At 38.4% G+C, this 14789-nt stretch overlaps 2 protein-coding genes across 2 annotated transcripts; both read right to left on the bottom strand.

Moving 5' to 3' along the window:
- Positions 1 to 1763: 1763 nt before the first annotated feature.
- isg20 (interferon stimulated exonuclease gene) lies at positions 1764 to 4882 on the bottom strand. Its single transcript, XM_079249619.1, has 4 exons — positions 4818 to 4882; positions 3338 to 4000; positions 2807 to 3007; positions 1764 to 2589 (listed from the first exon to the last, which is right to left on the bottom strand). Exons 2-4 carry the CDS (start codon positions 3965 to 3967, stop codon positions 2389 to 2391), a joined length of 1032 nt encoding a protein of 343 aa, XP_079105745.1. The 5' UTR covers positions 3968 to 4000; positions 4818 to 4882; the 3' UTR covers positions 1764 to 2388.
- A 617-nt stretch (positions 4883 to 5499) lies between these two features.
- On the bottom strand, positions 5500 to 12487 carry pdia3 (protein disulfide isomerase family A, member 3). Its single transcript, XM_079252585.1, has 13 exons — positions 12215 to 12487; positions 11156 to 11234; positions 10893 to 11010; positions 10673 to 10780; positions 10338 to 10467; positions 10047 to 10163; positions 9166 to 9291; positions 8794 to 8976; positions 7664 to 7772; positions 7082 to 7210; positions 6834 to 6913; positions 6525 to 6582; positions 5500 to 6445 (listed from the first exon to the last, which is right to left on the bottom strand). The coding sequence occupies exons 1-13, from the start codon at positions 12346 to 12348 to the stop codon at positions 6329 to 6331; spliced, it is 1488 nt and encodes a 495-aa protein (XP_079108711.1). The 5' UTR covers positions 12349 to 12487; the 3' UTR covers positions 5500 to 6328.
- Positions 12488 to 14789: the final 2302 nt, after the last annotated feature.

The raw sequence follows: 14789 nt of genomic DNA, 5'->3' as shown, positions 1-14789 counted from the left end.
GTCCCTAAATTATCCACAATTCCATGTGATCAGATTAGTTCCCACATATGCATTACATCTCAGTACAGAGAACACTGACACATTGCACGTGGTCGTCACTTTATTGGTTAGGCTGTGGATGGGGTGGATTTGTGTGGAGGTTACGATGTATGAATACATTTAATGTGTTGTACTATTTTTCACACAGTTTATTATAGTTCTTGTTTAGACACAGTTTATTATAGTTCTTGCTTTATAAAAGGGGAATATATCTGAGACAGACATGACATAAATCATTCATGTGGCCTGCTTGCAAAACTACTAAAAACTCAAATCCAGTGAGCCACTATTAGAGAACAAGTTGAGAGGAAAAGAGTTAATACAAACAATAAATTTGACTTATTCTCAGTTAGAAATATATTAAAATGTGATCCTGAAAGCACTGCCAAGGTGGACTAAACTAATTTGTTGATTTTCTTTCAGTCTCAGTTAGTAGACTGAGTGCACTTCCAGCAGCAAAGTTTATATCTGGAAGTATCCCATTTCCCACTCCATGATCCTGGGAGTTTGAACATTGCTGATGCACGTTTTAGCTCTGATGCAATGACAAAGAAGCAGGCAGCCAGCCAGTAATCTGCTAAATCAGGCTTGATCAGCTCAATAAAGCGATTTAGGGAACAAAATTAGATGGATTGAGCAAACAATACTATGCTCTGTTCTCACTATAGGTTGGGCTGTACCTCAATAAGGAACAAGAGCAAAGCCATTTACAGAATGCAAAATGAACAGGTCCACCCGCAGGTTCAGTTCAGTTTTGCCACAAAGCATCATAATCTGCCCCCCCCTCTTTCTAGAGAGCCTAACTGGCTCTCTAGAAAGATGGCTAATGCAAACTGATCTACAACAGCCTTAAGTTGTGTGGTGGTTTAGCTCATCACATGGATGCAGACTGAAGAAAATCAACCATTGTTAGAAGTTGATCCAGCCTTTGTGTAATGAAGTATCTTCCCAAAATAAAACGTAGTATACAGGTCAGCCCAGCTTTGCAGAGGTGGATTTAGTAACCTATTTGGACATAGTACTATCAAATGTCACATGCTAATGCTGCTAACAATGCTGCTATTTAAGTTGTTTCATCAGTGGATCAGGTAGGAAGCGCAATATTGGAGCTTTTCATTTCTAAGCAGCTTTGCCTTCAACCTTCACCTCACTACCATCATGTTTTATTCCTTTTTTTTGTTAATCACTCTATATTAATTCAATAGACAGCAAGACATTTTTCCACTTGACCTCAGATCAACTGAAATTTCCAGGGCATTATAGACCACAAGCATGGACTGTTTTTCTTTATCAGGAGTCAATATCATGTACAGGAAACAGTGCTAAAATTATTTGTAATTTTATGTTAAAAAAAAAACCCAAAAAACTGAAGCTCTTCTGTCATCGTCTTAAATAAATTTCAATGTGACCATACCATTTTAGGATCCACCTCTCATTTAGCCATTTTTCCATTCTTTGTTCATCTTGTGATGCTGTTTAATAAGTCAAATTGAGCATGTTTTATCTCCAACACAGATAAATACTGCTTCTATTCAAGAGTATGTCTCCATATTTATTGAAAAGCACTGAAATACCTTTATTTTTTTAACTAATGAACATCCTGAGTGTCTGTGTTTCAGTGCAGCTTTATCTTCCTAATCGTAAAAGAAAAACAACCACTTTCACAATAACTGAAACCAACCTTTACAGTTTAAATTTCACATTTTATTTGAACCAGGAGCAGCTTATCAGGGGAAATTAAATCCAAGTGGCACATCTCGATACATACCAGTAACACCAGAAACACTTTAAGTTACAAATTAAGGGTAGCAATTTCACAAAGTTAAAAGTTACGGCAGTGAACTTGTCTCCCTCTTCTGGCTGCGAATAATAAAACCAGCTGTTAGGCTGAATGACTATCCATGTATTATTTGCCAATTTTCATAATTACAGACAGCAGATCTTATGATTAAAAGTCCACCAGAAAGATTTTTTACCCGGAACTGATCAGCTTTATCCCAACTTTTTTTTTTAACTAGTTTGCTATAGATCAGCAATAACATCCCTTTATTGACATGTTAAAAGGTTCCACATTGCAGATTTTTATTTTAGACCAGTTTTTTTTCCCCCTTCAACAGCAAAAAACTTTTTTAAACAAGCATTGTTGTACTTAAGCACATCCTTATAGTGTGATCCATTTAATAGCACCATTTACTGCAATAAAAGGATTCAAGGTGAGAACTGCAAACTGCACATCAAATTACTCCACCTCAACTGTTATATATTATAACCTAAATTTTCTCTTGTAATTTTCATCAACAGAAAAGGAAATATGAGGTATTTTACCCCAAAAGTATAAATCTTTCCCTTTTATTGACAATCTGTGATGACATCATCTGGCCAATACTCGTCCTGCATATAATGATTAGACGAGGCGAAGCTTGGTTCGCTTGGCACGTCATCGTCTCTCAGCTTTCTTTGCAGCTCCTGCTCCCACTCCCCCTCTACCAGTTTGTAGAGATCAAGAGCAGCCTTAGCATCCTCCACTGGACAGTGACCCCTCCGTCCAACCTGGACAGAGAAAAACGAAGCGTCAGCCTGAACAACGTTTAACGAAAAAAATCACTACAATGAGAAAATGTAGGAAGATAAGACAACAGTCTGAATTATTTTTGATTATAGACACATTGTCAAATATTTCGCCCTTTTTTTAGAGACTTGTGCCAATTTTATAAAAGTAACCCATTTTTATTTTGCAGCAGGGTGTGACCATGCTCCCAACACTTACCTGTATTTCCTTATTCAGCAGCTTACTGGTCAAAATTTTGAGGGAGACACAGCGTTCACGAGAGAAACCAGCTAACCGGCTGAGTAGACGTGTTGTACTTGTGTCCCTGACCATGTGACACGGATGGAGAATGTCAAGCACTTCAAAGTCATTGTAGATGGAGTGGCCCACAATCACTTTGCCTTCCAGTATACTGAGGATCTGCAGGGGAGATTCAAGTTACCATTATATTAGGGGGGAAATATCACAAACAGTCGATATTTCTCAGACACCCCTTCTTTGGAGCTAGATTGTTGCACAAATCTACTTCCTGTTAAACCTGTTCTGCAGCCTCATCTTATAATTACAGAACAAGGTCAGCCACAAACTCAGCAAAAATAAATACATTTTTTTTAAAAAAGCATGAGCACATCTGAGTAGTAGCAGATTTATTATTGCTTGATCATGCCACATTACCTGACAAACACACACTAAACTATGAAATAATCATTATTACACTTCAGAACCGGTAATTAAGTTAGCAATCCTTACCTCCTCTCTGGCCTGAGTGAAGGGTGTGGCATTACGCAGATGATGCCTTCGGATGCCACTCCAGCGAGTTCTAAAGTCAGTTACGGGTTGACATGGTTTGATGTATTTATCAAACAGGACATTCCCATGATAGTCCAGGATGCTGCAGCGGGCCACCTCACTGCATCGCCCACCAGGCCCTGTCCCCACCATCTCACAGTCCAATGCCACCACTGACGTAGGGCTCAGGCATGGTGAACTCCGGCCACTGGTTGAAGGACTAGATTCAGAGCAGAAACCGCTGTCAACCTCCCAGCTGTCTCCAGAAACTGTTAAACCCTGGTGATCAGGCAAAGTTGTAGAGGGCTTGTGTTTCTTCACATCAACACTTTTGCTTTCACAGTTCAGAGTGCATTTATTTTCCAGATCTGGGTCACTCAATTTAGTTCTCTTTAGCGTATCCACAGGTTCCCAAGAGGTACCTAATCTTTTCATCTTTCTGTTGGAAATAATCATCTGATGTTGGCGTTTCTTCCTGGCTCTTGCATTCTCCATGGCTCTGATTAGTATCGCCTTTTTGCACAGATATCGGTAGTTGCCAAGAAGACCGCTTGAGGAGGCTTTATTATTCTCTTTTGATGGCTCTCCCATCTTTAAATGTCAATGCTGATTTTGTCGACATACCTGAAAAAAGTCAAATTTGGAGGGCATTGTAATTTAAATAGTGAAACATTTACAGTAAACCTTTTTTCGGCACTGAAACTCTAGGGCAGGGGTGTCAAACTCCAATCCTCAAGGACCAGTATCCTGCAGGTTATTGTTGTTTCCCTCTACCAAACACACTTGATTCAAATCAAATGGATCCTCTTGACAGCCTGTGTATTAATTTTGGTCAAGTGGGTTGGAGCATGGGGATAAACAAAAACCTGCAGGATACTGGCCCTTGAGGACTGGAGTTTGACACCTGTACTTTACAACACAGCACCATCAAAAGCTGCCCAGTTTTCAGGTTGCTAATCTACCTAGCGAGAAAGATGGCTAACTTTACCTCTTTTTAACCAAGTACAACAAAATCTGAGGATCAATGTAAAATAGTTCATAAATAATTCAGAGTAAAATGTATCAAATGTAGGAAATTCTTAAAGTTAAAAAACATTTAAACAACAAGCTATTATCAAATTACCATGCATAACTTAATATAACGTACTTTTTAAAAAAAAAAGGCCGAGTCCATCAAAGGACGTCCATGGAGAAATTCACGTGTTTAATAAGAAGCCCAATAAAACAAATTTTAAAAAAAAAAATTCTTTCAGAGATTTCCAGAGTTTAAGATTACGGTATTTAAGATGAGGCGACACGTAACTAGCTTGAGAAAATCATGTTAAATAGACCCAGACATCGTTCCTCAGATATCATAATGCATTTATCTTTATTCTTTTTTATTTATGACAACTCTGGATAATCTAAACATATTTAGTTAAAATAAAACTACATAACATACCTTATTAGGCAACACGTGTCCAGATCAACTGTATGGTAAACTGGTCATGTCCGGGCATGTCCGACTTTCAGGAAGCTGATTGGTTCATCTCTCTTTTTCTTTTATCTTCTGCTGAAACAAGCGCTAAATAACTTAGAGTCGCCCCCATGTGGCGAGACGTATTAATAAAATAAATGCTTTTATAGCCCGGTTGTTGAACCGAACTGTTCATTTTATCACTTCTAATTGTGTTCAAGATCACAGATGACTCACATTGAACTTTAGTTCAAGTTGAAATGAAACACCACAAATAACAATCCGGTTACTATTTAAGAAAAATTAAATATATATTAATTGGTTCCTGCCTTTACAGTTTAAATAACTTTTTTCTATTTTAATAAAAAAAAAAAACAGGATTTTTGAAGCTGCAGCTTAAAACAAAGACCAATGAAAGAAATATCTGATATAATTAAAAACTTTTTATTGGGTTCTACGCACTTTATTAAAATAATTTTTTTGGTTGGAATGAGGCATTTTTTCTTGTCATAGGTCCTCATGCATGACAGCTGCCATATTTGTACCACTAAGTTATCTCTGAAAGGGCCAATTGTGTGAAGTCAGAACCCTCTTCACAACTGCAGTATTAGCTTTTATATAGGTGCTTCAATTCTGTTTAGGAGGAACAACACTTTTAAAGAAACAGTTCATAATTTTGAAGTACCAGCAGGTTCTCTGCAGTCATTACTGCACCGAGGGCCACCTAAGTCCTTTGCAGATGAAACTATTTATGTCTGGAAGACTTGTCTATTGATGGCAGCCATGCATTTTTCACAACTACATTTGGAATTTGAAGTAATTTCTATGCCCATCTTTAGCATCAGATATTAGTAATTCTCACACTGTAGTTTTTGGTTACAGACAAGGTGCAGCAGGTAGACTGCAGGAAAACAGTAAGTGTATTTTCTTTCTCTGATATAATCTTTTCCTTGAAATCAAGTCTGTCACTGCTCCAGCCATGACAACAAAACAAATTTTATGGATTATTTTGGTTTTGTGGGCCTTTTTATTTAACAATCCTTCCAAATGTACAAAAACAAAGACCAGTTACAAAACAAGGAAAAAAAAAAAAAAAGATATCCCCTTTGATGATGACAAAACCCAAAGTGTCAGTTGACTGGAAATTCATATCAAACCAAGGTGCATCAGTCTGAGGTGTATTAGACAGACCAGAGGAACAGAATTTTATTTACCATGTTTTTTTTATAAGTTGTCCCCTCTTCCCTAAAGATTTGTTTTTGTTTCTAAACGTCGAGCAGACCCGGGCCACCACCTCTCCACCTTCCACAGTATTCCCAAAGCAGCAGAGGATCTAGGGAAGGCTGAGTCTTTATGACTACAGCTTCAGACCATTTGATAGTTCACAAAGAGCAGAATATAATTTATTTCTTTCTCTTCCCCAATCCTCCTCCTCTTGTTGGTATGGGGGTAGGTGATTAGTTCCTGTTTGGAGGTTTTTTTTTTTGTTTTTTTTTTTATAGCTCTGGCTTGTCATCCCTCTTCTTCTTCTTCTTGGCCTCTTCCTGCATCACTAAGGGGTTGGAGGCCTCTCTCTTCAGGTAGGAGATGAAGTCACTAACCTCACGACCTCCCTGTAATAAGAGCAGAGGGAAACGATCGTCAGTGGATGTAGACATGACGTCTTGGTTGATTGTAAGAGCCGAAACTCACCTCATACTTCTTTGGATTCATCTTACGACCAGCTGGGGAGAAATAGATTGTGGGGAAACTGAGGAGAAAAAAGTTGACAGGAAGAGATTTTACTTTAGGGAGATTGCCTTGCTGTTCCATCACAAAATGATGCTTTTTCAAATGACAGTCACAGAATCAAAGACATCACCCTCAAATCATGGCAGATATTTCAGTGAATGCATTAAAAGTACATTTCCACCTGTTTCCAAGCTGTGTTCTGATGCTGCTGCACATTTAAATATTTATTGTTATACATTGCAAAAATAACATTTACAACTCCAGACTCACCCGCTGACTTCATATGGAGATGGCACATCGTTGGCTGTGGCATCCATCTTGGCAATAACAACGTTGGGATCATCAGCCAACTGTGAAAGCAGGACATAATTTCATTTTTCATTTGTAGCATGTTGTAAAATCTCTTACCTTTCACACCAAGTCATCTTAGTACAAGAGAATGAAAATGAAGCTGCCATTATTTTACTTTTTGCAAGAGGAAATAGTGATGTGCATCATGTTGGTATTCTTGTTCCTACCTTTTCTCCCAACTCTTTGTATTTGGGCTCCAGATTCTTGCAGTGTCCGCACCATGGTGCATAAAATTCAATCAGCACATCTTTGCTGTCATCATTGACGATGTTATCAAAGTTCTCAGCCACCACAACCTGAAGACAGTATTCATTACACATTAGCTCTTTTATTGTAATATCCAAAAATTTCACTGGAATTTTACCAAAATTTTCCCTTTTCTTATATGAACCTCTGCATTTAACTTTTTGAAAATGATCATCACATTTTCACCAATAGTGGAAAATCTTCCACTGACAAAGTCATCATGGTTTAGCCGAGCAGGAACCGAGTTAGAGCTTTTACAGAGGGGTCAATGTGCATCACTTTATAAGAGCTGTTTGAAGCACTCTTAACCTTCAATTCAATGCATCTATCATTAAACAAAAAACAAATAAAACCCCCAAAAGCAGCATGAGTCAAGAATGATCTGTAAAATTGATTTAACTAATTTCCTTAATCACTTCAAAACTGAAAATGAACAGAAAAGTATACAAATGAATGAAATAAACCAATACAAGTCAGGTTAAAAGAGGAATTAATCATCTCACCTTAACAGGTCCGTCATTGTTCTCTGGGATGGGTTCTGATTTGAGGTAGCGCTTCAACTTTCCATCAAAGTAGTCCTGCAGGAAACGCTCGAGAGTTTTTCCATCTCGGCTGTTGGGAGGACAACAGGAAAATCAGTGGAACGTCTCTAAGTTTGTGGAAACTATTTCAGTCTGATGTGCCATTTGTATTCAGTGATCATTGCTTTATCTACTTATATGCCAGTGTTCAGCAACCAGTATCTCTTGTTAACTTTGGAAAATTCACAAGTAAAACATCAAAGGGATAATTCAGGACACCATAACGGTTACCAATGGCAACCTCAACAATTATTTTAAAGCAGCATTAGTGTGTCAGCCTTTAACTTTTCCTCGCAGCACTGTCAACCCATAATAATCCACAATATTCAGGTAAGAGACAGAAAGGGGGGTGGGGATAAATGCATGTTGTGTGTGTGTACAGGTGCACTTGAGAAATATGACCACATGCGTTTTCAAAATGGTTTTAAAATAGTTACCCATTTTATGTAGATTTTGTGCTACTATTTGAATGAAAAGTGTTTCATAAATAGAATTTGATGTTGCACTTGTGTAGATGTGGGACATAACTTTACAGTCATGACAGTAAATCTCGGAGTCTTGCATACACACTCTTGTCAGTCTCTATACTCATTTCACTGCAGGGTTTCTGGGAGGTTGGAGCCGATACCGGCCGCAGTAAGGCCAGATGCTGAGTATACCCTGGACAGGTTGTCAGTCCATCAGAAGGCCAACACAGACAAAACAACTGCTAAAATTTCCACTTGCGTCTCCGTTGAGTGCAAGCGCACAGGCTAAGGCTTTTTCTGAGCCCCTTTGGTGCTCTCCATGTCAGTTTCAGGCCTGGTTGCATGCATATGGAAATCTGTGTGGCATCTCAGTTTAAAGGTTTACAAACTTCTTTAACACAGATTGAACTCACTCCTGTACACTGGGTTGAGTGTTCACGATTGTGCACCTTCACAATCGTTAAACTGAAAGCTTTTCCAAATACAAACTAGATGAACTCCTAATACACTGGCAACAATGTACACAGAAAGTAGTGATTTTTTTTAACTTTTTGCCATGCAACTATGTATTTTGTTGGGACTTACGAGAACTCTTCGCTCATAACGTATTTGTCTCCCTTGGCAGTGCGGATGGCCACCACAGGCAGCTCTCCTGAGTTGCTGTCAAGGCCAAACTCAGACACTTCGTGGCTGAAGAGGTTCTTGTTGGCAACAGCAAAGTTCAGCTTCTTTCCCTGATCAAGGAAGCTCTTTGCCACCTTCATCACCCTGTAAGATGTTCATTTGGTTCAAAACATGCTAATCAAAAGATAGTAGATAACAGATGCCGCCTTGATGCGCTTTTTTTTTCTCCTGAGAATGTGGTTGACTACTACACACCCACAACTTACATTTGAGACAAGTTGACCGTTGTAAGATGCTAAGCAAAGTGCAAGCCTGAGGTTTCAAAACACCAACCTGTTTCTCCAGTAGTTTGAGCCTTTTGGGTTTTTCTCGTAGTCAACATCATAATAAGCCACCAACAGATCCTTCCCACGAAGCTGGTCCTTGTTGTCGTCCGTCATGTGGGGACAGATTCCAAAGCTGCGTCAACAAATTGGAAGTCACAATGAAACATTTATGAAGACTAAAAACTCTTTCAGACTGTTGTATTCAGATGTATCAGGAAGTCCTCACAAGAGCCACACATTCTGAAATGTAAGACCTTAATTTCACACAGTAGGCATACAGAGAGGATATGAAACCTGGGTAAAACAAAAAAATAAGTAAATGGGCATATTGCACAATGTGAACAGCACTTAGCAGAAGTATCTTTTCGTCAGACTGTTGATGAGGAATACTGGTAAAACACCAGTAGACGACTACGGTTCTCTTTGTACAGTATTGTACAGAGATTCTCCAATGTCTCATCTGCACAGAAATAGTTGATTTTATTATCTACTTCCTAAATTGTAGCCTCTTCAGCCACGGTGTATATTGTTCTTTTTTGTTATTATTTCTGAACAATAAATGATCTAGTTAGTGTCAAGTTATATGAAAAACCTAATGAAAGCATTTGTCCCCAGATCTGTTGCCTATGCTGCTGCCTGCACATTTAAAAAAAAAAAAAAAAAAAAAAAAAAAAAAAAAAAAAAAACTCCCTCAGCAACTACAAATGTCCTGTTGGCACAGAGCCAAGTATGTAAATATGCAGCCCGACAATAAAACAGTGCCATATTATGGTTAATAAGATCCCTCACAAATATAATTCGCTTGGAAATAAAGTCAGTTATTGTTTCTGCAGCAGTTTGTGGATGAGTGTGTAAACTCATGACAGAATGAGGATTTTAGACACTCACATGTTGTCCTGGATAAATTTCTTGACTTTGTTGCTGGTGAATTTGTCCTCGCTGAATTTGACAGAACTGTCTTCAAACTTGTTGCTCAGACGTGGTGGACGGAACAAGATGACTCCCCTAAAAACAAGCAAAGGTAAAATCATTGGTGATAACTTTTACAGTTTTCTAAATGTCTACCTGTGTTAAAGCCCAAAAGATACCTAAAGCTAAAAACCTAGAATGTGCCAGGTGACTTTACAATTAAGGGCATATTGAATCATTTTAAGCACATATGCAGAAAAATCAACTCACTCAGCATCAACGTTGTGCCTCTGGAGAAGAGTCTCTGAGTTGGTGTGGGCAAAGCGATAATTGTCCCTCAAGGCGCTGGCTGCCTTCAGGAATTCTGTCTGTGCTGTGCTCTTGTCATCAGCAAAGAACCCTAGAGAGACAGATCTATTAATCCATTACAATATCTTAAATCTGAAACTAAAACTGACAAACTGGGTTATGAACCCCTAACTGCAGCTATGTTAGAAACCTTACACAGATTAACATCAAGACTGAATATAAACTGAAACCACCTGCCAGATGAGGTGGCCACTAAAATGTAAAAAAAAAAAAATAAAAAAAAAAAAATCACTGACCAATCACACTTGCATCATGATCTGCAATAAACTGGTCAAAGTCAGCATCAGCTTTGAGCTCCACAGAAGCTGGGCCAGCCTGCTTCTTCAGAAAACTGACAATCCCATCTTCACAAAAATGTGGACAGACAAAAAGATTAGGAGATGTAGAGAGTAATAAAAACTGTCATATGGTGCCAAAATACCAGATTTAAAAATGGTTTTAGTGAGTGTAAAATACCTGCAGTTCTGGGCCCATCATAGGGACCAGATTCATCTCCGTCTCTGAATATCTTCAGCGTTGGGTAGCCACTGACACCATATTTGCTGCATGTATTGCTGTTGGCTGTGCAGTCAACCTAAAGAAAGAAATAATTCACTTTTTGAAGTGCTAAACAATAGGTCAGAAAGAGTTTACTAAAATCTCACTATTAGGATAAAATCAAATCAAAGTTACTTTATTTATCCCCGAAGGGAAATTCAATAAACTACATAATACAATACCTTGACCAGTGGCACAGTTCCTTTCAGGCGTGTAGCCGCTACCTCGTACTCAGGTGCGAGTCGTTTACAATGACCACACCTAGTGGATAGAGGATATGGATCAGTAAACATGAGCACGAGTTCCACGTCATTTAAAAGCTTGGCAAAGATCCTATGGTGTGACGTACCAACTTCTCGGGAGGCAATTTGAGACCTCTTGCAATTCAATACACAACAAGTTTAAAGATTAAGATAAGAGGGATTTCCAGAACTTACAATAGGTTAAGTTTAATGAGTAAACAAAAAAGGGCGGTACTTAAATCTTCTTGAATTAGTCACAATGCTGATCGGATTATTACAGACAACTAATTACAGTAGTGAATATTTACATGTGCTCAACATAACAGTGACTCTTTCAAATGCTTGTTTTATTTTTCTTTTTTAATTTTGGAATAAATGTTTAATGGCTTAAATTTCCGGTTTATTTAAAAAAAGAAAAACGAATCTTCTGTACATTTAAGTTTGGCACCGTATAAATACGTCACACTTCCTTCGGACCAATCAGTAGTGGACACCAAAACTTAATTGGCCAATCATATGGTTACAACAATGAAAGGCCACACCTCCCAACTTCCTCATAGCCTCATTCATGTACTTTAAACAGAAAAGATTCATAACATTAACAACGATGCATTTCGTTGTATGTTATTTATTGTTACAACAAAATAATATATTGTTAAACTGTGGTGGAGCTTAAATAATTTATTCAGCTTCAAATATGCAATAATACAGCAAGTTAGCTTGAGTCTTTCTGCTTATAGCTAACGTGCTAATATCTTGTCCCTTGCCAATAAACTGGATAACATTATAGAAACTATTTAGATATTGTCAATATCACACTGAAAAGCAACTTAGACGAAATTAAACCCTTTTAAAAGAAAAAAATGATACATTTGCCGCAACATTCTTTTCAAGTGAACGTCACTTTATCACGCAGAGCTAAAAAGGAGCTAGCGGTAATATCGCCATGGATGCAAAGAAGAAATTTATTTTATCAAGTTTAAAGAAGGCAAAACTCACCAAGGTGCAAAAAATTCCACGAGAGCGAGTTCATGGTCTCCAATCCTGCTTTCGAAATCGTCATCCGTGTACTCAAGCACATCACTGCCCCGACAAAACCCAGCGAGAGCGGCCAAAAAGATCAACCTCAACATCGCGCACACCGCAGTTTCTTCTGTCTATGTTGCACAAAAAGCTCAAATTGCAGATGGGGTTCCTGACTGCCCCTCTTCAGCACTTGGGCGATGTGAACGCCAAAGCTGCAAGACACTCAGACAAGACCGACGCAGACTAGACGATAGAGAAAGAGAAAGGGATGGGGGCGTTGGAGATGTTCACAGGCAGCGGGACCTCTCCTAACCACAGTGTGGCAGCCTCCCATTGGTCAATTTCTCACGTCACTCTTCCCCTTTCACCAATGAGAAGTAAGCGAATAAGAGCTAAATGATTTTAACCAATCACGACTCGGCTAAATCAAAACTCCTCTCTCACACTAGGAAGTAGTAGGTTAATAGTTGATTCATAGAGATCATGAAGCTCAAACAACTCTGAAAGATGATTTTTTTTTTTTTTTTACCCTAGTTTGCCAGGTACTTAAATCTTACAATACAGCTGTGGTCAAAAGTTTTGAGAATGACAAAAATATTAATTTTCACAAAGTCTAATGCCTCACTTTTTATTATGGTAATTTGCAGGTACTCCAGAATTTTATGAAGATTGTTCTGATAAATTGTATTTATTGCAAAGACCCTCTTTTCCATGAAAATGAACATCCCCCCCTAAAAAAAAACAAAAAAAAAACATTCCCACTGCATTTCAGTCCTGCCACAGAAGGACCAGCTGACATCATGTTAGTGATTCTCTTGCAAAAACACGTGAAAGTGTTGAAGAAGACAAGGCTGAAGGTCTGTTATTGAGTTAGAATACCAGATTGGAAGCTTTAAAAGGACGGTGGTACTTGAAACCTCTGTTCTTCCTCTGTTTACCATGGTTACCTGCAAGGTAACATGTGCAGTCATCATTGCTTTGTGCAAAAGGGCTTAACAGGTAAGTATATTGCTGCTAGTAAGATTGCACCTAAATCAACCATTTATCAGATCATCAAGAACGTCAAGAAGAGACGTTCTTGATGATCGTTAATTGTGAAGAAGGCTTCATGGCACCAGCAAATGCTAAATGTCTCCTAAAGTTGATTCAGCTACAGGATTGGGGCACCACAAGTGCAGAGCTTGCTCAGGAACAGCAGCAGACAGGTGTGAGTGCATCTGCACCACAGTGAGGCAAACACTTTTGGAGGATAGCCTAGTGTCAAGAAGGGCCGTATAGAAGCCAGGAAAAACATCAGGGACAGACTGAGATTCTGCAAAAGATACAAGAATTGAACTACTGAGAACTATGGTAAAGTTATTTTCTCTTTTGAATCCCCTTTCTAATTGTTTGGGGAAAAAGCTTGTGTGGAGACAAAAAGGTGAGCGCTACCATTAGTCCTGTGTCATGCTAACAGTAAAGCATCCTGAGATCATTCATATGTGGGGTTGCTTGTATCTCAGCCAAGGGACTGAGCTCGCTCACAATTTTGTCTAAGAACACAGCCATGAATAAAAAAATGGTGCCAAAACATCCTCAGAGAGGATCCCACCTTAATTCCATTTAAAATTTGTCATCAATTCTCAAGTGGTGGGTGGACAAACAAAAAACCCCACAAAGTCTGACAAACTCCAAGCATTGAATATGCAAGGATGGGCTGCCATCAGTCATGCCAGGGTGAATTGCAGAGGTCTTGACAAAGAAGGGTCAACACTACAAATATTGACTCTGTACAAATTTGATGTAATTGCCAATGCCAAAGCATTTGACCCTTATTAAATGCTTGTAATTATACTTCAGTATATTATAGTAACATCTGACGAAAAGATCTAAAAACACCAAAGCAGCAAACTTGTGTGTCATTCTTAAAACCTTTGCAGATGAATTTCTTGTTGAACTGATTGCCTACTTGTAGAGAAATTCTTTCAACCTAACATGAAACTAACATGGCCCTAATGCAGTTTATTAATTAAATTTATTATTCCTCTTCAGACAATTGCAGCACCCTATTTATCTGCTCAGACTTTGTTTTCATGAAACAAAGTTTTTAATGTTCCAAAGCGAAGCTCAGGCTTGGCTCAGATGATGTCAGAGGAAAGGTCAAACACACTGATAATCGTGGTGGTGAGTGGGTCTCTGCAGTCGCTGTCATCTTATCTATTTTGGAAAAACAAAAGCCACCAGGATTTAGTGTACTGGAGCCATTAGCCCTTTCTCAGTTATTATTTCACTTTGTTTTTTCATTTATTTTGGTTTTCTATCAGTCTGTGGATTTGTACATTGATTAAACTCAATGAACAGAGTTTCCTTGAATTTCTTACAGCCTAAAAGAATAGTTGTCTTGTCTCAATCAAAAGGAAACTTACATAATGAATTTTAGGTGCTTGGACTGCATCGAAAAGACTGAAATAGTAACTTGTCTTTGTGGCTACTTACACTTACTGTTGCTGTATGCAAAAATGTTTTCCTAACTGCATTTGCATAACCAAGCCAGTAGGTGGAGCTGTGT

This window comes from Telmatherina bonti, assembly GCF_933228915.1.
Source record: "Telmatherina bonti genome assembly, chromosome: 2".
In the NCBI taxonomy this organism is placed as follows: Eukaryota; Metazoa; Chordata; class Actinopteri; order Atheriniformes; family Telmatherinidae; genus Telmatherina; species Telmatherina bonti.
Note: the sequence above shows the minus strand (reverse complement) of the source record. Positions and strands in the feature narration are given on the sequence as shown.

What these genes read in the sequence shown, in the direction of transcription:
- isg20 (XM_079249619.1), bottom strand. Translation starts at nt 3,967, where the DNA reads ATGGGAGAGCCATCAAAAGAGAATAATAAAGCCTCCTCAAGCGGTCTT. An exon ending in TCACTCAGGCCAGAGAGGAG is followed by an intron (nt 3,008 to 3,337) that starts GTAAGGATTGCT and finishes TCTCCCCTGCAG; the next exon opens with ATCCTCAGTATACTGGAAGG. An exon ending in TGCTGAATAAGGAAATACAG is followed by an intron (nt 2,590 to 2,806) that starts GTAAGTGTTGGG and finishes TTCTCTGTCCAG; the next exon opens with GTTGGACGGAGGGGTCACTG.
- pdia3 (XM_079252585.1), bottom strand. Translation starts at nt 12,348, where the DNA reads ATGTTGAGGTTGATCTTTTTGGCCGCTCTCGCTGGGTTTTGTCGGGGC. An exon ending in TCTCCATATGAAGTCAGCGG is followed by an intron (nt 6,583 to 6,833) that starts GTGAGTCTGGAG and finishes TTTTCTCCTCAG; the next exon opens with TTTCCCCACAATCTATTTCT. An exon ending in TGAATCCAAAGAAGTATGAG is followed by an intron (nt 6,446 to 6,524) that starts GTGAGTTTCGGC and finishes CTCTTATTACAG; the next exon opens with GGAGGTCGTGAGGTTAGTGA.